Source organism: Carcharhinus amblyrhynchos, chromosome 8 (assembly GCF_965287045.1).
Source record: "Carcharhinus amblyrhynchos chromosome 8, sCarAmb.v2.hapA, whole genome shotgun sequence".
NCBI lineage: Eukaryota > Metazoa > Chordata > Chondrichthyes > Carcharhiniformes > Carcharhinidae > Carcharhinus > Carcharhinus amblyrhynchos.
Genome location: NC_137331.1, coordinates 83,828,978 through 83,853,933, shown reverse-complemented (window position 1 = coordinate 83,853,933; position 24,956 = coordinate 83,828,978). Strand labels below are relative to the sequence as shown.

General features: G+C 42.2%; 1 protein-coding gene and 1 pseudogene across 3 annotated transcripts in view; both read left to right on the top strand.

Moving 5' to 3' along the window:
- The window catches only part of mmp16a (matrix metallopeptidase 16a (membrane-inserted)), a 220,893-nt gene extending 196,198 nt beyond the window's left edge, over positions 1-24,695 (top strand). For all 3 annotated transcript variants that reach the window (XM_080194372.1, XM_080194374.1, XM_080194373.1), the window contains 3 exons: positions 9,438-9,588; positions 18,981-19,096; positions 21,509-24,695. In XM_080194372.1, coding sequence (XP_080050498.1) covers positions 9,438-9,588; positions 18,981-19,096; positions 21,509-21,843 — 602 coding nt within the window. In that variant the 3' untranslated portion in view covers positions 21,844-24,695. The remainder of the gene's footprint in view (positions 1-9,437; positions 9,589-18,980; positions 19,097-21,508) is intronic.
- LOC145346922 (large ribosomal subunit protein eL37-like) lies at positions 13,108-13,475 on the top strand (annotated as a pseudogene).
- Positions 24,696-24,956: the final 261 nt, after the last annotated feature.

Genomic DNA, 24,956 nt, shown 5'->3' with positions numbered 1-24,956 from the left:
AGCTGAGACTCAAGAGAGTGGAGTGTTCTAAAGAGACCTCAGTCTCATTCGGGGATTCCAGTTCAGGGTCCGGCTCAGGTGCTAGCAGACTGGAGAGTTCCAACTTCTGGTGCTAGGTGCAGTTAGTTGGCATAGTGGCATGGGCATGGGGTCCAGACAGGGTGGGGTCCCTTTTCTTGGCCAGTTGCATGATAGGCTCAGTGTCTTTGGGCCACTATTGCCCTTTGGGGACCAGTCAGCTTGTGAAGGCTTTCAGGTGTCTTATCAACTACATGAGGCATCACACTCACTCCTGGGCCAATTTGGGAACTATTTTCCTTCACATTTGGATTTGCCATGAAGTGTCAGCAAAATCAATCACTGGACTCCTGCCTGGGGCCTTTGGCATTGGAGGGGACACTCTCCTGTCATGTTTCATGTCCTCCGGAGCACCACGGCCCTCAAGTGGCAGTGCAGCTCCAGATACCCTCCCTGGTGGATTTTTGACATGGGAGGCATCTCCCTCCCTCTTGGCTTAGTGCTTTGGGAACTCCCTTTGGCCCATATAATGACAGAAAGAGGGTTTCTGCGAGTGATACTTCAGGTAAGCCTTTCCCAGGCTTAATAAACTGACGTATTTAAGGCTCTTTGGCTACGTGGGACATCTCCGTCACTATTTCTTTCCCTGCATTAGGACTTCTCTGGCCTCTATTTAACTTAGACAATTTATATCCAACTGTAGGGGCCTTGTCTGGACCCTGTGTTTAATTTTACTTGCCTGGCTTTGGCCTTGCTACCGAACAAAGAACAAAGAAAATTACAGCACAGGAAGAGGCCCTTCGGCCCTCCAAGCTTGCGCTGGCCATGCTGCCGGACTTAACTAAAACCCTCTACCTTTCCGGAGACCATATCCCTCTATTCCCATCCTATTCATGTACTTATCAAGACACCCCTTAAAAGTCTTTACCGTATCCGCCTCCACTATCTCCCCTGGCAACAAGTCCCAGGCACCCATTACTCTCTGTGTAAAAAATCTGCCTCGTACATCTCTTTAAAACCTTGCCCCTTGCACCTTAAACCTATGCCCCCTAGTAATTGACTCCTCCACCCTTAAATAGCTCTTGATCAAGATGGATGGGTGATATCCACCGTTTTGGGCCTGTGGACCATATCAAGCCTCCTGGCCCTCTGCAGCTTTCTGCTGCTTGGTCTTGGCCTCCCTTTTTGCTTGTTGGCACCTGGCTGCCCCAGGCATCTTGTTCCCAAAGAAGAAATCAGTTCCTGCTACGGATAGCTTACAGACAGCTCCTACTGTAACAGGGCCTGAAAGAAGATTATACTCTGGATGGACCTTATGGAGGGGTGAAACACTGATGCTCCTCCTCTCACTCCATTTATCAGGACTTGACTTTCAGTGAGGACTCAGTAAGTCGGGGGGGGGGGGGGTGGAGATATTGGATGGGAGCTGAGGATTAGGTTTCCTTCTAGCATAAGGATTGAGTGGTCCCTATGTCCCAGAGCAGCACCATGGACTTGCTCACATTTGGGTCAGACAGGTGGACACGATTCCTGAAGGGACAAAACTCCAGAAGCTCTCTGAGAGTTTGTCTGGATCAAATGTGCACTGTGCCATGTTCTTCAATGGGCACATTTCTGTAGCAAGAGGTTCTGTGGCACTACCCGTTAGGGAATCCTTTGCGAGAACTACTCATGTGAAGCCTTATTAGGTCACCTGGCTTGCCTCACAATCACCTGCATTCAGGTCTGGAATGGCCTATTTTATCACAATGAGAACACACTGGCCTCCAGGAATTCTTCTTTCGGACTATAGGGGGAGGCTTGTCTCACCTTCCTTTCTGGGTAGGGCCTTTCTCTATCTTATCACTCTGTTACTCTTTCCAATACTCATGGGAATAAGTATGAAAGGGTCTGCCTGAGTTTATAGGCCTCAGGTGAGATCATAGCTGACCGCCCTGACGGCCATATCTATACTTAACCAAGCTATTCGTCCTCTAACCTAATGTATTGCTCAGTGTTATATTTTCTTTAATAATGCTTCTGTTTAGCACATTGAGATGTTTCATTATTTTAACAGGATTATATAAATATGTATTTGTCCATTTTCTCCACTAATATTCATCTATTGGTACTCCTGAAATAAAACCTGAATTAAATTCCATTTCCCCTAAATGCCTGTGTTCAGACTAAAACTGACACTAACAACTTTTTAATAACAAGTTTTTTTTTTAAATAACTGGGGGTTAAGTAGCCTCAGGTCATTGTCTGTGTGGGGTTTGCACATTCTCCCCATGTCTGCGTGGGTTTCCTCTGAGTGCTCCAGTTTCCTCCCACACGCCAAAGATGTGCAGGTTAGTTTGATTGGCCATGCTAAATTACCGCTTAGTATCGGGGGATTAGCAGGGTAAATACATGGAGTTTTGGGGATAGGACCTGGGTCGGATTGTTGTCACTGCAGGCTCAATGGTCCAAATGGCCGCCTTCTGAACTGTAGGGATTCTACATTTCTATACTTATACAGAATAGCATCTCACTGTGTGTGTAGGGTCATACACTACTCTTCTTACTATTGTTAGAGATATTAAAGGATTGTAATCTGTGTGAGTGCGGTATTTCTGCTCCAGAACCAGTGGACAGTTAACAAAGGCTGAGACCCCTATGGTATCATTTTCCACTAATAGCTTTACTGCATATCTGCAAAGCTTCAACATAGTAACCCATGGCAACATGCCTCCAAGTAATTAGTATTCATCAATATAAAAGTAAAGGGACTGGTACAAAAAAACTAATATATATATTTTGAAACATCGCGATAAATCACTTTTGCTGCAAATTGCTGGAAAGAGCACTGAAAAGAGCCCAAAGTCAGCATTTATTTTGTTCTATCACACATTTACATTTACCATAGATTGACTACTTATATTCTCCATTTTCAAATCTGCTGCTGAAAGGGTTTATCCTTTTTAGGCAGCATCCGTTCCATAACAAGGCTTCCTCAATGAGACTGAAAGTTGTTTGCCACTCACATCAGTCATCCAATTTAATGGCCATTAGGCTGCGGAGCGGTCTGCAGCTCCACACAGACCATTTGATATAATGTTCATACATCAATAAAGGGGCTTCGAAGTACAGCCTGTTACTAAGTTACAGGTTAGTATATTATGAAATTTTTGTCTTGTCTGTTAGACAAAACAGAAAACCGCTTTAAGCTATTAATCAACTGCTTTGTACTGGAGGAGTGGGAGAGAATGGAAACATACTGCAGCTCTTTCCCCTGTAATAGGAAACCAGAGCTCGCCCAGTATAACAAATGGGCTGGAGCGAGTATGAGCAAAGTCAGGTAGAATGACAGGAAATTCCTTGCGGAACTGCTAACGGGGAACAGTCAGACATCCAATTTATGCTGATGCCAGGAGACGTGAAGAGCTCAGCAACTCAGAAAGCCCCTGGGAGAAGAGATGGCTGAAGTCCACCGATGCACTTTGTGAGTTACAGTGAAGCTGTGACTGATGAAGGGGCTGTTCCAGCAGTGAATGGTTTGAAGATGGGGTGGTCTGTAAACAACTGTCCTAAACTGAAAGGAGTAAGAGCGCAGTAGGAACTTCAGCCAAAATGCTTCAGACAATAAACCAACCTTTAAAAAAAAAATGAACCTTTGCAAAGCTTCATGAAGCTACTGAATCAGAGTTTATTAGTTCTTCGCATTTTATATATTTGTTAAATTATATTCCACACATTCAGTTTTTTTTCTCTTGGGCTCTTCAGTTCTACAGCCTTTTCACATTGCTTTGACAGGAATTTATTTCAAGCTAAGTAATATTTTTTCCCCCCAATTGAGCTTTATTTCAGTATTTATACCTGCAGGACTGCCTTCTCGGTTCAGCATGTTTTAAAAAGATTATTTCTCATACAGCTGCCTTGCCAACAGAATGGGGCGGTGATAAATATAAAAAATCCTTCCAAATATTTGAGGGCTTTTCATAACATTCAATGATCGTGCTCTGGCTGCTTCTAGCGGCTGAAATAAATTCCCCTCGAAAACTCCGTTGTGTTTTCTTTCGTCTAATTACAAGCCTTGACCAACATGACAAACACCATCATCCGCAAGTTTCTCTCCAAGCCACTCACCATCCTGAGTTATAAATATATCGCTGTTCCTTTGCAGTCAAAATCATGGAATAGAACATAGAACATTACAGCGCGGAACAGGCCCTTCGGCCCACAATGTTGCGCCAACCAGTCTTATTTTTTTAAAAAAAACATTGACCCACTAATCTAAACCAATCCCTTTTCGTCCATAAACCTATCCACCAATCTCTTAAACGCCCCCAAACTAGGCGCATTTACAACTGCAGCAGGCAGGGCATTCCAGTCCCTCACCACCCTCTGGGTAAAGAACCTACCCCTGACATCCGTCCTATAACTACCCCCCCTTAATTTAAAGCCATGCCCCCTCGTGCTAGATTTCTCCATCCGAGGAAACAGGCTATCACCATCCACCCTATCTAAACCTCTAATCATCTTATATGTTTCTATAAGATCCCCTCTTAGCCGCCTTCTTTCCAGTGAAAACAACCCCAAATCCCTCAGTCTCTCCTCATAGGACCTCCCCTGCATACCAGGCAACATCCTGGTAAACCTCCTCTGCACCCTCTCCAAAGCCTCCACATCCTTCCTGTAATGTGGGGACCAGAACTGCACACAGTACTCCAAGTGCGGCCGCACCAGAGTTGTGTACAGTTGCAACATGACGCTGCGACTCCTAAATTCAATCCCCCTACCAATAAACGCCAAGACACCGTACGCCTTCTTAACAACCTTATCTACTTGATTCCCAACTTTCAGGGATCTATGTACACATACACCTAGATCCCTCTGCTCCTCCACTCTATTCAAAGTCCTCCCGTTAGCCCTATACTCAACACATCTGTTATTCCTACCGAAATGGATTACCTCACACTTCTCCGCATTAAACTCCATCCGCCACCTCGCGGCCCAGCTCTGCAACCTGTCCAAGTCACCCTGCAAACTTCGACACCCTTCCTCACAATCTACCACACCTCCGACTTTGGTGTCATCAGCAAACTTACTAATCCACCCAACTATACCCTCATCCAGATCATTAATAAAGATTACAAACAGCAGTGGCCCCAAAACAGATCCCTGAGGCACACCACTCGTAACCGAACTCCATGATGAATAATTACCATCAACCACCACCCTCTGTCTCCTATCTGCTAACCAATTCCTGATCCAAGTACCTAAATTACCACCAATCCCATACATCTGCATTTTCTGCAGAAGCATACCATGGTGAACCTTATCAAACGCCTTACTAAAATCCATATATACCACATCTACTGCCTTACCCCTATCCACCTCTTTGGTCACCTTCTCAAAGAACTCAATAAGGTTAGTAAGGCACGACCTTCCCGCTACAAAACCATGCTGACTATCTCTAATCAATTCATTACTCTCCAAATAACTATAAATCCTATCCCTAATAATCCCCTCCCTAATGGCATTGTGGGTCAACCCACGGTACGTGGACTGCAGAGATTCAAGAAGCTGCAGCTCACCACCACCTTCTCAAGGCCAACTAGAGATAGGCAATAAATGCTGGCCAGACAGCGGCACCCATGTCACGCAAATGATCTTTAAAAATATAACTCGTGAGTCAGGATTGACTTGTTGACTAGTGGGCAGCACATTGACACAGCGGTTATTGCTGCAGCCTCACAGCACCAGGGACCTGGGTTCAGTTTCCAGCTTGGGTCATTATCTGTCTGCACAATCTTCCTGTGTCTGCGTGGGTTTCCTCCAGATGCTCCAGTTTCCTCCCACAGTCCAAAAGAGGTGCAGGTTTGGTGCATTGGCCATCTAAATTGCCCTTAGTGTCAGGAGTACCAGCTGGGATAAATGCATAGGGTTATGGGGATAGGGCCTGGGTGGGATTGTGGTTGGTGCAGACTCAATGGGCCAAATGGCCTCCTTCTGCACTTGTAGGATTCTATGATCTTTGACATGAGACGTACCTATGCCTGATGATATCATTTGATCGATTTCTGACATCTGTTAATGAAGGCTGAAAAAGTGTTTTTAGATTCTAATGATAAGATAAATCTACCCAGCATCTGTGAAAGTGGCCTTATGTGACGTCACAAATATGCGTAACTGACTGCACCTTCTTGATAAGCTCAATTAAATTGTGATGCTTGGTAGCACTGAGAACTGGAAACAGCAATTCTCCACACAGCAGGATCACTTTCTGCTCTGGTCTCTGCCATCATAGGAAGTTTATCAGGCTGTGAGAATAGCAGCAGGGTTGCAAAAGGGAAGGAGAGCAAATTAGTCGGTGAGTCACCTTGGACTAGTCTCAGACATCTCTGAGCTGCAGCTTAAGAGTTGGACAAAGAGATCACAAAGTGGTTGCACCTGATCATTTTGCCCAGCACAGTTTGCTGTGCCTATGCACGGTGCTGCCAAACCTGCTGAGTTTAACCAGTGCTTTCTGTTTTTATCGCTGTGTAAACTCCCCCAGTTGTTCCAACGACCCCTCATTTAAGTACAAGTGGTGCAGTTGTCCCCTGGAAGAGCCAGTGTGTCTGGATACCTTCAACAAAGGGACATAAGCTAGTAATCTCTTAAAGTGGTGTCCGCACTTCCTGTTGACAACAGTGTTTCGTACTTGTCTTGTGCGGAGATCAGGAAAAAGATGAAAGCCCAGGGGACAAGCAGGTTAGCTCATGTCAGGAAAAGTCTTTGAATGGTTGGAACAGTAAAGTTCAAACCCAGCAGCAAGAAATAAACATTCAATGGTGCAAAGTCAAGAAACAAGAACAGAAAATAATAACATTAATCTTATTACAGGGTTATTTGGGACGGGATCAAAGCCATTTCCCATTGCTATACTGCTAGTTTGAAAGGCACACAGGAATTGCCTTGGGGAAAACATATGAACATACTAGATAGGAACAGAAATTGGCCATTTGGCCTCTTGAGCCTGCTCTCCCCTCTGATAAAATGATATCTTTCCAAACAGTATTCCATCTACTTCCATCTCGACAATACTCAATAAACTTGCCTTCACTGCCTTTTGAGGCAGAGGGTTCCAAAATTGCAAAACCGTCTGAGGGAAAAATTCTCCCTATCTCCAATCTAAAAGGGCAATGCCTAATTTAAAAATTAAGGGTAAAAATAAATGCAGTGAATGCTAGAATCTGAAACAAAAACAGAAAATGGTGGAGAATCTCAGTAGGTCTGGCAGCATCTGTGGGGGGAGAATAGATGTGGAGATGCCGGCATTGCACTGGGGTAAACACAGTAGGAAGTCTGACAACACCAGGTTAAAGTCCAACAGGCTTTCGGGGCTTTGCCCCTTCGTCAGGTGAGCGGGCCGTTCTGATCACAAACAGGGCTTATAAAGGCACACACTCAGTTTATAGAATACTGATCAGAATGCGAGTCTTTACAGCTAATCAAGTCTTAAAGGTGCAGACAGTGTGAATGGAGATAGCATTAAGCATAGGTTAAAGAGATACGTATTGTCTCTAGACCGGACAGTAAGTGAAATGTTGCAAGCCCAGGCAAGTCATGAGAGTTCCAATAGTATGACATGAACTCAAGATCCCACATGAGGCCGTCCTCATGTGTGTGGAACTTGGCTATCTGTTGCAGCTCAGTGACTCTGCGTTGTCATATGTCATGAAGGCCACATTGGAGAACGTTTACCCAAAGATCAGAGGCCGAATATCCACGACCACCAAAGTGTTCGCCAACAGGAAGGGAACAGTCTTGCCGGGTGATTGTCGAGTGGTGTTCATTCATCCATTATTATAGCGTCTGCACGGTCTACTCAATGTACCAAGCCTCGGGACATCCTTTCCTGCAGCATACCATGTAGACAACGTTGGCTGAGTTGTAAGAGTATGTACCGTGTACCTGATAGGTGGTGTTCTCATGTGAGATGATGACATCTGTGTCGATGATCCAGCATGTCTTGCAGAGGTTGCTGTGGCAGGGTTGTGTAGTGTCTCCTGAAGGCTGGATAGTTTGCTGCAGACAATGCTCTGTTTGAGGTTGCGCGGTTGTTTGAAGGCAAGAAGTAGGAGTGTGGGGATGGCCTTGGCGAGATGTTTGTCTTCATCAATGATATGTTGAAGACTCTGGAGAAGCCAACTTTCTGAATCTGGATGACCCTTCGCCAGAGCTCTTGGAACAGCAGGTCTGGCTGGTGGGTTATCCACTATGAATAAATTCACATCTATCAGGTGGGATTCTCCTACCTGATAGCTGCTGTTAACACCAGTGGGAGTCGTCTTGGTTTCCTGCTGATGTAGGCACTTAGGGTGGAATTTTACCGGCACATCCGCCCAAGGTTCATACGATCCCACCCAAAGCCAATGGAGAATGCCATTCTCTGAGTCTCGCATGCCTCCGGAATTGCGACGTGCCAATAAAATTCCAGCCTCAGTTCGGGAGAATTGTGGCCTTAAAATCCATTACCTGCCATCGCAGAATTTGAGTCTGTGTCCTCAGGGCATTAGCCTGGGCCTCCAGTTCACCCATGCTGTGATACTGCCACAACACAACCCTGGGAAAAGCCTGAAAAAGATGGGATCACATCAGGACCCTGACTAATTGTCAAGATAGTCTACGACCCATCCCAATGAAAGAATTGGCTCATGGAATAACTGGTTTTGTTAGCTGTGTTGATACCTATAACATTTGTTTCAGTGAGATACTTTGGTTTCTTCTGATCCTTCATACCTATTACAGTAGGTGAAGTAATTTGAAAATCTGAATCCTACTTAGAAGACCTGAAGTAAACAATGTTCATACCAGCAAATGGTGGCATTTCCATAGCATGATAATGCCAAGAGTTAAATAGTGTTTATGAGGCCATCATAATTTCAGCCCAGATACGATAAATACGGTGGAAAATAAAAGATCCAAGCTGCAATTCTTCCCTAGTTATTTGTCAAATTACTTTTGGGAAAAAAACCTTGTGCAAGATATTGCCTCATTATGCATCTCATGATCACCAATCTCCTCCAGTCTGACAGATATCAGCTACACAGCTTACACGAGATTCAATTTGTTTTCTGCATATTGGTATTTGACTTGTCTTTATTCCAGTCAAGTGTTGTTGCTATAACATAGGAAACAAAAATGCAGATTATACACAAATATCTATTAGTCACCCTTCTTTCAGGTATTAATAGTGGTTTAGAAAACGCTACAATGAGGAAGTGGAAGTTTATCCTAAGCTTTTAGAGCTTAAAATGCATGAGTTAATATGATTGTGAATAAATCAGGCACACAGCAAAATGAAGGCCGTCTCTTTTAATAAGACAGTTAACCTAGGAGATTGGTATGTTTAGCTTAATCATTTACTCAGTAGAGCTAAACTAAGAATGTCACCAATTATTTTCTTGAAGGGAATAAATACTGGGTGTTTAAGGAAGCTACCTTGGAGTTAGGATATCCTCAGAACGTGGTGGAACTCGGAAGTGGAGTGCCTTCTCAGGGGATTGACACAGCAGTGTGGTGGGAAGATGTCGGTAAAACCTACTTCTTCAAAGGAGACAGGTTAGTGCCTCTGCCTGTGGTCTGTGTGTGATAAATCAGAGTGATTGATGTGCTTTTTCAGTGTTGATCTAGATGACTTATGAAATATGTGAGAAGCCTTTAATAGGAGAGTAAAGATGAAGGTCCCCCTTGCATGCCAGTATTTTGCACAAACCCATTAGGCAAGTTTGAGTTATACTGTTGGTAAAATGGTGCCTAAACAATCTATTACCCTTTAGAGTTCTGTCTATTGAACTCATCATTCAGTGCGCAGACTGAGCTCTGGTGAAAGCTGAATCCCCATGGAATTGCACTGTACAAGTATGTGCAGTTGCTTTAGGTATTGTTTGTGCTTGTCAGGCTTCCTCCTGTCAAGCTCTTATGCTATGATATGAAACACTGGAGAATTCTCAAGCACATCACATACCCATATCAATCATTGTTGTTTGATTCAGGCTTTACAAGTTTAAAAAATTGCGACTTCCCATCGTCAGTGTTAAATATTTTATTTGACACACCACCTGCTTATTTTGAGAATGATTTACGTTATGCAGATAATTCCAGAGCTGCCCTGGTTCGAATTTGCCTCAACAAATGTTTGTAATGTAAAATTTCTGAATTGGTAATTGTCAAACTGACAGCAATGGTCATAGTGTTGCCTGTAGGCTTCACAACTGGCATTGGATTAACGTGTGAATGATAATTGTATATAACCTGAATCTGCCATTGTTTGCAAGGTTTTACCTGGGTGTAAGTATGAACACTCCTTCAGACAGATGCCTCTGCAGGTAGGTTATTTGAGGCATTGTAGCTGGCGGATGAGGAAATATGAGGGATGAGGAATCAAGGGCCCCCATTCCTTTCCCTGGCAATTTATGCAAGAGGGTGTGGGTAGTGAGCCTGCATGAAGAATTCCAGGGTGGGCATTTTGATGAAATCGAGCTGGCATGATTCAATGTTCCTCAGAGGAGTCAGAACAATTGGTGAACTTTTATTTGGAGTTGGGCTACTTTTTGACAGGTAAGTTTAAATGGTGTTTAAGATGGTGTATGATGCAGCATTTTCTAAGTACTTAAGTATTACTTTAAGGCTTCTGTATGGCTCTAAGTATGTTTTCAATGCAATGATTGTTTCACAGAGCTCTGTCCTTAAAAGAAAGAAGACTATTACATTGGCGTATATAAGAGCTCAGATATGTAAGAGTCCTTTCTCCAATGGATAAAGGCCTCTTCTGCATTCTATAACATAGAGAATTAGATATGAATGTGTGATTTTTATACGAGAATCATAGGGTCATAGAGGACTACAGCATGGAAACAGTCCCTTCAGCTGAACTTGTCCATGCCACCCTTAGTTTTTTTAAAACCCCTAAGATAATCCCAGTTGCCAGCATTTGGCCCATATCCCTCTATATCCATTGTACCCATGTAATATCTAAATGCTTTTTAAAAGATAAATTATACCCACCTCTACTGCTACCTCTGGCAGCTTATTCCAGACACTCACCACCCACTGTGTGAAAAAATTGCCCCTCTGGGCACTTGTGTATTTCTCCCCTCTCACCTTAAACCTATGCCCTCTAGTTTTAGACTCCCCTACCTTTGGGAAAAGATATTGACTATCTACCTTGTCTATGCCCCTTATTATTTTATAGACCTCTATAAGGTCACTCCTCAGCCTCTTACACTCCAGAGAAAAAAGTTCCAGTCTATTCAGCCTCTCCTTATAACACAATCCATCAAGTCCTGGTACATCCTGGTAAATCTCTTCTGAGCTCTTTCTAGTTTAATAATATCCTTTCTATAATAGGGTGACCAGAATTGCACACAGTCTTCCAAGTGTGGCCTTATCAATATCTTGTACAACTTCAACAAGACATCCCCACTCCTGTATTCAATGTTCTGGCCGATGAAACCAAGCATGCCGAATGCCTTCTTCACCACTCTATCCATCTGTGACTCCGCTTTCAAGGAGTTATGAACATGTACCCCTAAATCTCTTTGTTCTATAACTCTCCCCAGTGCCCTACCATTAACTGAGTAAGTCCTGCCCTGGTTCAGTCTACCAAAATGCATTATCTCACATTTGTCTAAATTAAACTCCATCTGTCATTTGTCAGTCCACTGGCCCAATTGATCAAGATCCCACTGCAATTGGAGATAACCTTCCTTACTGTCCACCATGCCACTAATCTTGGTGTCATCTGCAGACTTACTAACCATGTCTCCTATATTCTCATTCAAATCATTAATATAAATGACAAATAACAGTGGGCCCAGCACTGATCCCTGAGGCACATCACTGGTCATAGGCCTCCAGTTTGAAAAACAACTCTCAGCAACCATGCTCTGGTTTCTGTCAGGAAGGCAATTTTGTATCCATTTAGATACCTCACTCTGGTTCCCGTGAGATTTAACTTTATGTAACAACCTACCATGCAGTACCTTGTCAAAGGCCTGACTAAAGTCCATGTAAACAGCATCACCTGCGCTGCCCTCATCTACCTTCTTGGTTACCCCTTCAAAAAAATTCAATTAAATTTGTGAGACATGATTTTCCAGTCACAAAGCCATGCTGACTATCCCTAATCAGTCCTTGCATCTCTAAATGCCTGTAGATCCTGTCTCTCAAAATACCTTCCAACAATTTACCCACCACAGATATGAAGCTCACTGGCCTGTAGTTCCCAGGCTTTTCCCTACAGCCCTTTTTAAACAAAGGCACAACATTTGCCACTCTCCAATCTTCAGGCATCTCACCCATGACTATCGATGATTCAAATATCTCAGGAAGGGGACCCGCAATTTCCTCCCTAGCCTCCCACAACGTCCTGATTTAATTTCCTTACATCTTAGCCTTTGAAGCACTTTTCCAGTATCCATTAGGTACACAACCAAAGGAGCAAAAACAAACATTGATGAATCTTTGAAATACAATCAGACATGTGACATTCTCTTTGAACACAATTGCTTCTCTTACATTCTCATAAAACTGTCACTCAAACGAAAACCGATTTCCCATTTGTTGCTGTGTGAGCAACCCCCTACTGGGCTGAGTCTAAAAGTCATCCTTGAAGCTTAGATGAGCAGTCATATTGGGGCCATGTGGAAAGCAGATGTCTGACCAGCTGTTCAGCTTGCTCCTGCTGATATCGTTGCCTGCTGGCACTTAGTTTCTGACTGCTACAGTCCCATCATTTCACCAGTGACTATCATTTGAAAATTCTTCACAATATTGTTATGAAGTGTTAATGAAGTCTTGACAAAGCACCCTAGAAAGTCTCCCAATGTACTTTTCACAGTTCCAATAAGTGGACATGAAGTGGCAAGTATTTCTTTAAATAGCACTTGTAACCCACATCAACAACTTGTTTATTCGCAAGCAGCTTGTTGCTCTGAGTAGAGGGCATAAGGACAAGCAACTGCCATCAAAATAGCATGTAGCCTCCTGAATGAATGCTAGAAGGCATTTTAAGTGACAATCAGAGTCTTGAAGAGCTTGCAGGCAGCTGCTGCTAATGTAGGCTTCAACGCAGTGACAATGGCGAAAGGAACATCGTCATTTAGTAATAGGCGGAACAAGACCCACACACTCTGCCAGTGATGTGGGGCATAAGCATTTCACCTGCAGAAATCAACCTGCAATAAATGTGTCTACCCTGCCAAGAGAAAGAGGAAGTATAACTGAAGTGCTGAGGGCAAAAGGAGAAACACAACTGGTAGAGGCCACGTAAGGCTCCTGAATGTGGTGTATTCAGAACCAGATTCCGTGAAGGGACCACCCCGAAGCCCAGGCATTCCACAATGGCTTCCTCTAGCACTGCATCAACTACCAGTGTATCTACACAACAAATAAATCTATTGTTTGGGGAAAAAAACTCTACTTACCTGACAGAGGTGAAACCATAATCAGGTAGAGAGTGAAGCTAGCCCATTGCACTTGGGGTGTGCAGATATGTGCAATGGTTGTTTGTCTAAGCTAGGGTGGAGTAAAGGATCAGTGTAGCCAATGAGGTCAAACCGAGGCTATAGCTGATGCAATTTTTCAAAACCATCTCGACCTTTTGGCTAAGATGAAACATTAGATTGAGCCTGGGAGGGGATACAGTGCTTCATCCTGTCAGCTCGGATCTTGTTTGATTGAGCCCAAGATGGGATGCAATGTCTTGTCTTGTCAGCTTAGAGCTGGTTTGTTCCTCAGATAGAGAGCATGATTGGCCTTAATTTGAATTTAACATATGACTAGCGGGCCCAGGACTAGAGTCACCGGGCCTGCTAGAGTCTCCACTCCCATCAGGGGTATTTCACTCCAGCGGGGTTTACAATAGCTCCCCAATTGCAGGGAGCTGGCAGCCTAAACACATGCTGGAGTGAAGGACTCCCATGGAGGACCTCCAGGAGGTCAGGAGTAAGGTGGATTGCTCCCTGGGCATTGCCATTTTGGCAGTGCCAGCCTGGTCCTGAGGACTGCCCAACGTGCAAAATGGCAATGTCAAGGGGGCACCTTGGCACTGCCTACCATGCATTGGACAGTGCCAAGGGGCAAGGCCTAATGAGGTGGGTCTTAATGGAGATTAGGAGATCAGAGGGGGTGGGAGGTCCCGTTGCCAGTGTGCACTTGGGCTGGGTGACAGAGAGAGGGAGGCTAGCCGTCAGGGCTGGCCTTCAAGTGGCGGGGGGAGGTGATCGGCCTGCCATGAGTGTTGGGGCTGTGTGGTGGGGGTTTAGGGGATGAGGGGGAGGGGACAGATTGGGGGGGTGGTGGTGGTGCCGCGAGGCTGGTTGGACACGTCCGGGAGAGGCCAGTGATCGGGCCATGGGGGGATCGGAGGCGCAGCGATGGGGGAGGTTCGTGTGCTGGCTAGCAAATGAACTGGCCAGTGATTGGAATGCTGGCAGTGCGGGGTTAATGCGCATGCACCGATCTCAAAGCTGACAGATTGGCGCATGCGATGTTACCCATTCTGCGCTATGCTGCCGGCCTCTTCAGTGGAAATAGGCCCTGCCTCTGGATTTTCAGCGTGATTCATGCTCTTGCATTCTGCAGTGCATAGAGTGTGGGAGTTTCATTTTCAAAATCCTGCTGAAAAACCAGTGGGATTTATTCCAGTCTTTATGCAAATTCGACACTTTGAATATTTTTGGGAGAATCGCCCCCTTTGTCTTATATTTAAAGTGGGCTAAACATGTGCTTCAGTTCAACTTGGGCCTCTCAGGTGATCTTTTGCAGCTGAGCACATTGCCAAGCTTTTGGTCACTTCTCCAAATATCTCTTCATGTAGCTTGGTGTCCAATTTTATTTGATCAGTCCAAAGATGAGCGGGTTAGGTTGATTGGCAATACTAAATTGCCCCTTAGTGTCGGAGGATTTGCAGGATAAATACTTGGGGTTATGGGGATAATGCCTGGGTAGGATTGTTGTTGGTGCAGGCTCGATGAGTCAAATAGCCTCCCTCTGCACCATTGGGATTCTATGACTCATCACTGCAAAGTGCGTTAGAGCATCTTTTTTAGTAAGATTGTAGCAAACGTGCAAGCTGTTGATCATTTTGTTATTGTCTAATTTTTTTCACTTTTCCCAATAAATGACCAACTTAACATTTCCTCATAACATCAATTCCTGAGAACCAGAATCATTTGCTTGTTCTTCCATGCCTTCTCCAATGTCATCATATCCTTGCTTTGGCCAGGTGACCCAAACTGAACATGGAATGCAAATTGGCAATCTGATCAAAGCATGTGCAACAAGACTATAACCTCGTTTTCGTTTGTGCCTTGCCCATCTGCTAATGAAACTCAGTTCCTTATTTGTCTTTTGTACCCAGAGGCTGATCTGATCAGAAGCAGACGGGCAGGAGGCAAATTGGCTATTTCACACTATTGAATTGCTGTAGTGGATATGATAGAGACTTCTACCACTACCCCTTTGGCAACTACTTCATAAAATAAATTTCAAATCGACAAAATGCATTCAAGCCAGACATTCCACCACAGCTCCTGTCTGTCACCATACCTTCATCAGAGGTGCAGCGGAAATCCCATTTATGGACAAGCAGCGTTTTCTGGGAAAATTAAGGGAAGAAGCAGGGGAGAAAATTCCTGCTCTATATTTTCTTTGTTCTAACTTCATGGACATGCAGGATTTATTGTGGCAAATACAAAGTAATCCAATTTGCTGTGTTATTTGATTTCTTTTTGTTTCCTGATCCAGCTCTCCTTTATCACTGGAAACAAAAGGGTAGAAACTCTTCTTGTCAGCAAGTTTGCTGGGAAAAAAATCAGTAAATACACAACAGGATATCCCGTTTTGTACTTGGCCTGACATTATTGTTAAATGATCAACATGAGAAATTTTAACTCAAGAATGTTAATTCATCCTGGATTGTATATAGATGTTACTTCAAGATTCTGAGCGTACCAAAAGACCATTGTGGTTTTAGATTTTTTTTAATAAACCTTTTTGTCACATCAGTTTCACTATGAAAAGCAATATTGAAAAGAAGGCAAAAGCTCTGGGTTATTGCTCTGTTGTGTTGTTTTAATATTGTAGTTTTGTGCGAATCAGGCAATGTTATGCATAAATAGTTAAAGTTGAGTTGAAGTAAAAACAGACCAGAGAAAGGAAAATGAGATTAGTAAGGATAAAGGAAATAATTTAAGAAGGAAATGCATTAAAAAAGGAAAGGCCAAAGGAGGCAAAACAAAGGAATAAGTGCAAAACCAAGAAGAATGAAAACATGCAATGCAGACAAATGGACTTAAGACATTAATAAGAACCTGAGAAATTGTGAACAGAAAATAAATGAAGATTAAAAAATGTGTACAAAAATGTGATATTAAAATGATAATTTGACAGTTTGAAGCTACGAGGTAACCATGACAATAATTGCATCCTGATTTTTCACAAATAGGAGTGAATTTTCCCATCCTGCCTGCCACAGGAATTGGGGCGGGCAAGGGGTAGACCATGGAAAGGTCCGTTGACCTCGGGCAGGATTTTCCGGTTTTGGGGCGAGGGCAGCCGGAAAATCCCAACCAGAGTTCGAGCTGACTGATGGTGCAAGCTCATCCACACCAGTAGCTCAGAGAATACTTTGCACTCACTTTGCTGAGTTGAGTAGGCTGCTGGCAAATGGAAAGCTTGCCAAGAGACCTGCACTTATCAGAGAAGTGTATAATCCAGCAAGGTGTCAGCTATTATAGGGCTTCAACTCAAATGGGATGGTAGGCAAAGGTGGCCAATTTGAGGTGATTTGACGATTTTATGTTCCAGATTGAAAACATGGGGCATACTTGGTATCATTCGTCTCCCATTAATATGAAACGGTCAGAAAATCATGCACAGTAGCTGTTATATTTTATATTAGATTTTAGATGTTTTGACCAGTATTACTAACAAGACAAAAGATGATAAAAGTGCCACGCTGTGGATTTTGAACCAACTCAGTGCTGATCTATTTAGGAGCTGTTGCCTGATTGAAGTCCAACATGGAAGAGAAATAAAAACATGTGAATGCCTCTGCTTTCATGACAGCATATCATGTGACTAATCACAGAGAGATACATTGTTTTATAATACATAACACTGTCCAAATTTTTGATAGCTCACCCAGCAGGTGAGAGTTCCAGCTGTTCATAATGATACAGTGGAAATAAATGAGAAACCTTTGGTGGTGAACTGTAAACTTTGGTTCTGCTGTTGGACATATATTGTTCTAATTTGAGACTGGAAACTACACCCTGATAAAAAGCACAAGAATAGAACAAAGAACAAATAAAATTACAGCAGAGGAACAGGCCCTTCGGCCCTCCAAGCCTTCACTGACCATGCTGCCCGTCTGAATTAAAACCCTCTACACTTCCAGGGATCATATCCGGGGACTATATTTGTTAAAAAGAAAAAAAGTCCACGATCAACCAACGGCCTGAGATCTAATCAAAACATTTCACAACGAATCAATTACATTTAAAGTTAAGCATTGTTGTTTTTCAGGCAATCCATTCATTCACCTTCGTGTGCTCTGCAAAAGCTAGTTCTTTGCTCGTTACTTACTGATATTTCACCCCAAGCTACTTCATTAGTTTTCTTTTTTCTTCGGTGCTTGATTATTTTATACAGACATGATAGCCATCTTATATAAAAAAAAGGCCCTGCAATGAGATAGATAACCAGTTGATCTTTCTTTTGTGATAGGATGAATGTTGACCAGGACCCCTGGAGAATTAGCATAAAAGCAAAATACTGCAGATGCTAGAATCTGAAACAAAAACAAAAAATGCTGGAAAATCTCAGCAGGTCTGACAGCATCTGGGAAGAGAGTATACAGCCAACATTTCAAGTCTGGATGACCCTTCGTCAGAGCTTTGACTCAATTCTTTGGCTGTATTCTCTCTGCACACATGCCGTCAGGCCTGCTGAGATTTTCCAGCATTTCCTGCTTTTGCCCCTGGAGAATTACTTGCCTTCCTTTGAAGAGCACCACGTATTGTTTTATTGGCAGGCAGGGATTTGGTTTATCATTTGAAAGACAGAAATTCTCAGTGTTGTACTAACATGCCATCTCGAATTATGTAATCATGTTTCCCAGTGAGACGTGATTCCACAAATATTTGACTCAAAGTGACAGAAACTGAGCTAATCTAAGGGAGCAATTTACATTCTCAGCTAAAACCAGAAGGTGATCAAGAGTTTAGTGGAAATGGTGTTGAAAGAGCAAGGATAAGAATAAAAGGCATGGGGGTAGAATCAGAAGAAATAAGATGGATAAAGTGGGATAGGACTAGAATGTTTTGCTTAGTAGGCAGAGGTAAGTGGGAGAAGCTGCTTAATTGACACTCTCAACCAACGGGATGAGCTCCTGGCACTTGATGTTCAAGGTAAGTGGATGGGAAAAGGAATTTAAGGAGCGAGGTGCTATATGAAAAGGAAGTGTGTAGTTATCTTGGCTCCCCATGATTGCTCCACAGTGCTGGATTGCTTAGGTAGAGGAGAGAATGAACCAATTGATCTGATCAACTAATTGGAAGTTTGTACACCTAGGACTTGATGGGATGAAGAAGCAATTGGTACTAGGGAACTGATAACAATGGAGGTTTTGTTCAAATTAAGAACAGTAGAGGTGGAAACAGTTTTTTCTAAAAGTTCATTTGCTATCACGCAGAACTGATGAAAGGGTCTTTCTCTTCAAAGGTGATGCCATACCTGTGAGCATCCCCAGTGTTCCATGTTTTTATTTTCTGCTAGGAAAACTGAACTTGGCTGCGCTGAGCTCCACAAGGAGAACTTCAATTTATGTCCCTGGCAATGGGACTGTAACAGAGTTCTGAAATTTGAGTAGGACTCTAATCTCTGAGAATATTATTAGAATCAGCTTTAGAGTATCACATTGTTCACTGTTGTTTCTTTATCTCTAGGTACTGGAGGTACAATGAAGAAACACACGTTGTAGACAGTGGTTATCCCAAATCCATTTCAATATGGAAAGGAATTCCCAAGTCTCCACAAGGGGCCTTTGTCAGCAAAGAAAGTGGTAAGAGCACTTAAAACATTTTAATGCATTAAATCAATTTCAAGTCAATGATGTTAAAAAGAGTTTTTCATCAACATAAACTAGAGTCTGCACTTGACTTCAAACCCTTGTAGACTTCTATGTTAAAGGCACTATGCCCCAGGCTTTGGTGAGACCGCACCTGGAGTATTTTTCACAGTTTTGGTCCCCTTACTTGGGGAAGGATGTAGTTACATTGGAGGCAGTTCAGAGGAGGGTCACTGAATTGATTCCAGAGATGAAGGGTTTTCCTTATGAAGAGGGGTTGAGCAGTTTAGGCCGATACTCTCTTGAGTTTAGAACAATGAGGGGAGATCCAATTGAGATGTTTAAGATTTGAAGATGTCAGGGGTAAGTTTTCCAGTCAGAGAGTGGTGAGTGAGTGGAATTGGCTGCCGTCGGTGGTGGTAGAGACAAACTCGCTGGGGCCTTTTAAGAGATGAGTACATGGGATTTAATGGGATTGAGAGTTATAGATAGGCCTGGTAGGTATGGATATGATCGGTGCACCTTGTGGGCCGAAGGGCCTGTTGGTGCTGTAGTGTTCTATGTTCTATGTATATAAGGGGATTGACAGGGTAAATGTGGAGAGGATGTTTCATCTTGTGGGGCAGCCTAGAACAAGAAGTCATAGTTTCAAGCTAAAAGATAGCAGATTTAAGATCAAGATGAGGTGAAATTACTTTTCCCAAAGGGTGGTGAATCTGCAGAATTCACGACCCCAAAGTGCAGTGATGCCAGGACATTGAATAAAATTAAGGAGGAATTGGAGATTTTTATTTAGTAATTGGTTGAAGAGTTAGGAAGAACGGGCTGGAAAGTGGAGTTGAGGCCAAGTTTAGATCAGGCATGATCATACTGAATAGCTAGAGCAGCACAGTGAGCTGGGAAAATCGCTCCCAATGATTTTATTCAGCAAATTTGTTTTTAATGGTGAATTCATCAATGGACACCTCAGAACTTTATTTCATCGCACGATGGGTGTTGCAAATTGTGTGGAAAAACCTGCCCAAAGGGAGAGAATTCATTCATAGGAATCATCCCCTTCATAGCTTTGGTGGGAACTAAAACGAAAGAAATGTTTTGAGTAATTTTTTACCATTTAAATAATAGTCCATTTTGCTGTTATGGATGAAGAATTTGAAGAAGAAACACTGAGTGAGTTAGCTCTTCAAACACCAATTGGGTGGAATCCTAACCATATAGAGAAAGTCATAGAGGCAAACAGTGCAGAAAAGGCCCTTCAGCCCATTGAGTCTGCACTGACAGTAACTGCCACGAAAGACCAATCCCATTTTCCTGTAGGAATTGCAGTCTCCACCATCTGAAGCGTAAGTGTCCAGTTCAGCTTTGGAACAATGATAGAGTGTGTCCAAAATGGGGAAGGGTTTGTATAATGTTTTAAATGTTACCTCCCAAAAGATGTACCAGATTCTAAGTTAATGACTTACCACACAGTGGACAGATCTCATAAGAATTGTGAGCAAAAAAATGAAAAGCAATCTTTCTTCTAATGAAAACAAATATGTTCTTCAGTTACAAAGGGCCTGGTTGACAACACTGATTGGTTCCTGATCTACCCCAATGCAGCTGTTTTTATTGGAGAATGATCATCAGTCTTACCCATGCCCCCTCCATGCCAACCCATGCCTCCCCATCCATCCCCATGGCTTGCTGTAGCCCCCATGCAAACCCTTGCCCTCATTCATCCCTAATTGTCTTTCATTGTCTTCATGCCAACTCTGGCCCTTCCATGCTCATTCATCCAGTATAGGACATGTACAGAATCAGTGAACCCTATAGTAACAATTTGTGGAGCAGCTTAGAGAAAAGAACGCCCATTCATAATTCTTTAAAAACAAGACTAGCATTCCTACAACCTTATAAACATTTCAATTAAACAGACCACTGAAGTTTTAATAGAACATAGAACACTACAGCACAAACAGGCCCTTTGGCCCACAAGTTGCGCTGATCATATCCCTACCATCAGGCCTATCTATAACCCTCAATCCCATTAAATCCCATGTACTCATCCAGAAGTCTCTTAAAAGACCCCAGCAAGTTCGCCTCCACCAACACCGACGGCAGCCGATTCCACTCATCCACCACCCTCTGAGTGAAAAACTTACCCCCAACAATTCCTCTGTAGCTACTCCCCAGCACCTTAAACCTGTGTCCTCTCGTAATAACAGAAGCTTCACACACTTCACACCTGCAAGGAGCCTTCCTTGTTGCTTTGATTGTTCTGCTCAAACAACTGGCCTGACATGTTGCCTTTCCACCCACAGCATCTCCTGCCCTATGTTATCTTTTCAGCGGTTTCAGATTATTTGAGTTACCTTTCCTTGTGTTAAGCCGTGAGACTGAATAATTTTGTTTTTGTATTTCCAGGGTACACATTTTTTTACAAAGGGAAGGAGTACTGGAAATTCAATAATCATAAACTCAGGGTGGAGCCTAACTATCCAAGGTCAATACTTAAAGAATGGATGGGATGTGACCGAACTAAGACCAAAGACAAGCACAGGCACGATACTCAAGATGATGTTGACATAGTGATTAAAATTGATAACACTTCCAGCACTGTGAATGCCATTGCCATTGTTATCCCTTGTACGCTGGCCTTGTGCTTTCTGGTGTTGATTTACACAGTGGTTCAATTTAAGAGGAAAGGAACGCCACGCCACATACTATACTGCAAGCGGTCCATGCAAGAATGGGTGTGATTGTAGCCAAAGCAACAGGAGATTTCAACAAGTGGGCTGTAATGCTGGAACCCAGCGATGACCAGGCATATCTCTCTCTGCCTGTGACATGTGAATCATGGCTGATTTTCTCAGAGTCGTTCGTTCTGAGCATGAGTGGAGATTATAATAAAATGAGGGGGAAGCTTTCATGATACACGGTATCATCTGTATTTCGGTCCTTTGTCTTTCTTTGGTGCGCCATTCCGTATAGGCCTTTTAGCTGCACGCTTGATGCCCTAGTGAACTTTTGAATCCAGATTTCAAAAAGGAAAAGCAAGAAAATACTTCTCAAAATCTTTATCAAGACTGGTATTTTAACTCATTAATGAACCTGGTCTCTTCCCTATTTTGAGGATCTAATTGAGAATCCTTTTGCTGACATTTTTTTCTGAACTAGAGAGACCCTTCTCCTTTTGCATTCATTTTCCAAAGAGGATCACTATCTGTCTAATAAGGAAATATTGCTGCACTTGCTCCTTTTAAGTAGGAGACCAGGATTATAAAACGTAGAAAATTGGACTGTTCTGTGACTAAGTAACAGGGGCCAAAATATCTGCAATATTGTTGACAGCCTTAAATATGTTGTTCATTTTTGTTATGTTAAAGCAGTTCTGAGCAAAGTCAATGTGTGGAGCTTTCAATAGCTATTGTCCATGTAGATTTAAATGCTGTGTAATGGGAATATAGAATTACAGTAAGGGAGTTCCTATACATTGGTTTTCCTGCTACCACACACACACACACACACACACACACACACAGGGCTGTTCAAACCTCTGTGAACCCAACAAGAGGGATTACCTTTGAAGGCTTGGAATTGTAGTAGAATGCCAGAAATGGAAATATTGAACAAAGTGTGACTTTTACCTGAAATTGTTGCCACAGCCACATCAGCATTAATCTACATCTTGAATAATATCATGGTTAAATTCCTGATTGGTTGAAGAAATCCGCATTAATGGACTACTCCAAAATATGGTTAATTTCTCAGTCAATTGCATTTTAATGTTCATATGATATTTTTAAGTAGGGATATTGAATAAGAAATTGAATCTGGCATGTCTTAAATGCCAGTGAATCCATGTATACTCATTGGTTATTGCTATTATATAAAGCCTGGTACCAACAGGCACTAGCGATCCACTATAACATCAGTTCCAAGGTGCCACCGTTAAACATTGGAGTTTTACATGGATTAGATGTACAGTTAACAATTTATAAAGTTACAGTGGTCCATAATTAACCCTAAGTTAAATATTACAAACATGGTAGAAGCTAGTAGAACCCACATTTGAAAGAACATGTTTGAAGTTCTGTATGTCTTTGCATTGAACTTTGAGATCAGTTATTGGTGTTTGTGCATTAAAACTCCCATTTTCACCTCTGCATTGTCTCTACTGCTATGAAGACCAGAAACTCAAGTGAAGAACAGAGATTATTCATTAGCATGAGGATGGAAACTTGCTTCAAAATTTTCCTCATGGATGCTCCAATCTTCATCTTCAGAGATGGGCTTCTTTCAGCTTTCACCTTTTAATTACAGAGCTACTGTGGTTTGTTCTGGCTTCAAATGAAACTGCAGCATAGATTATTTAATTCAGTATTTTAAAACTCATCAGCTATCAGAAATCATTTTAAAAGTTGCTTCCCCTTGGGGCCAAGTTGTCATTGAGTTATGCACTGATGTAACAAATAGCCACTTCACCAAAATGATTAACTTTCACAAATCAGAACTTGTTTTTTGTATAGAAACATGAGTGATAAGTGACTTTTATAATAGCTAAAGATTTGCCTTTAACTTTGCTCAATGCATTTTCAGTATGTTGTAATTACTGAATTTTTTTAATGTCTTTACTTAGAAAATATTACTGTTCCACAACCTTAAAGAGCTTCCTCTTTCTTCCTGTCTCTTGTTTCTGACCTTTAACTACCAAGAAATTAAGTAACAGGAAAAGAAATTAAATTCACATAATTGGCCTGACCTATTGTTTCCTGTTATTACCTACAGTTAAACATAATTGTCCTTTTTAATAAGGACTATGGTCGAGATATTACGCTGGAGTACTCCAAATGCAATTTGAAAACATCTTCAAAGGAGATTTTCGTTCAATCTTAAACATTCTGTCCATCATAATTAGATTTATTCCACTGCACCTATTTTTTTCAGTATCTCCAGTCAGACATTGTATGTGGCTTCAGTAAACTGTTAAAACAAATGGCTTCCTTGATCATAAAAGGTTTTGCAATTAACCGGCCCAGATAGGTCCTTTGTTCATATTAAGGAAACATAACCTATTTCTCCCACAAATACAAGATATTATGGTTCCTCAGTTGCTATTTCTTCAGCTTAATGCATGGTTCTGATGAGTATTAACATACTGAACAAAGATAGAGAATTCTTCCTGTAGTTGCTTCTAATTAGTGAACCTTTTGATTTCTCCCTCTTAACTGGTGGTACACAGAGGTCAAGGAAGCAGGAGGAGAGTGTTACTCCAGACATAACTGGTCACATTTAATGGATTATTCATGTTTCTATTTACTTGCTATAACCCTTTGACTGCTATGGGTGGTCACAATCAATTAAATGCACATCAAGCATTGAATCAAAGCATTCCTTGCCCCCACACAACCCTAGCAATCAAAGAGTTAAGGACTGTGCAGTGATTGTTTTGTATTTATTGATTCATATTTATTTTCAGACAGTTCTTAATGTCAGCTGTAAGTGTCTTTTATCGGGAAGGTTAAATATCTTTTTTATACTATTATATATCTTATGTATTCAGCATCACTGTTTCACTGTGTTGTATTAAAAATAAAAAAACAACCTGTCAATAAATGGGAATCCAGACGATAAAGTTACCATAAGAACTCTTTGTTAATTTTGTAATGAAATATTTTCCTCTAATTTGTGTTTGAGGTTTAGAAGAATTGATCAAGTTTATTTGATCTCCTTTAATCTTACAGAGGGAAATGAATCTTGCTGAGGTTTATTATTATCAACCCAATGCTACTCAATGATATAAAAGGAAGAAATGAATAGAAATTCAATTAGTGATGCAAATGTTTGTTAATCTGCATTCAAATCAAACCCT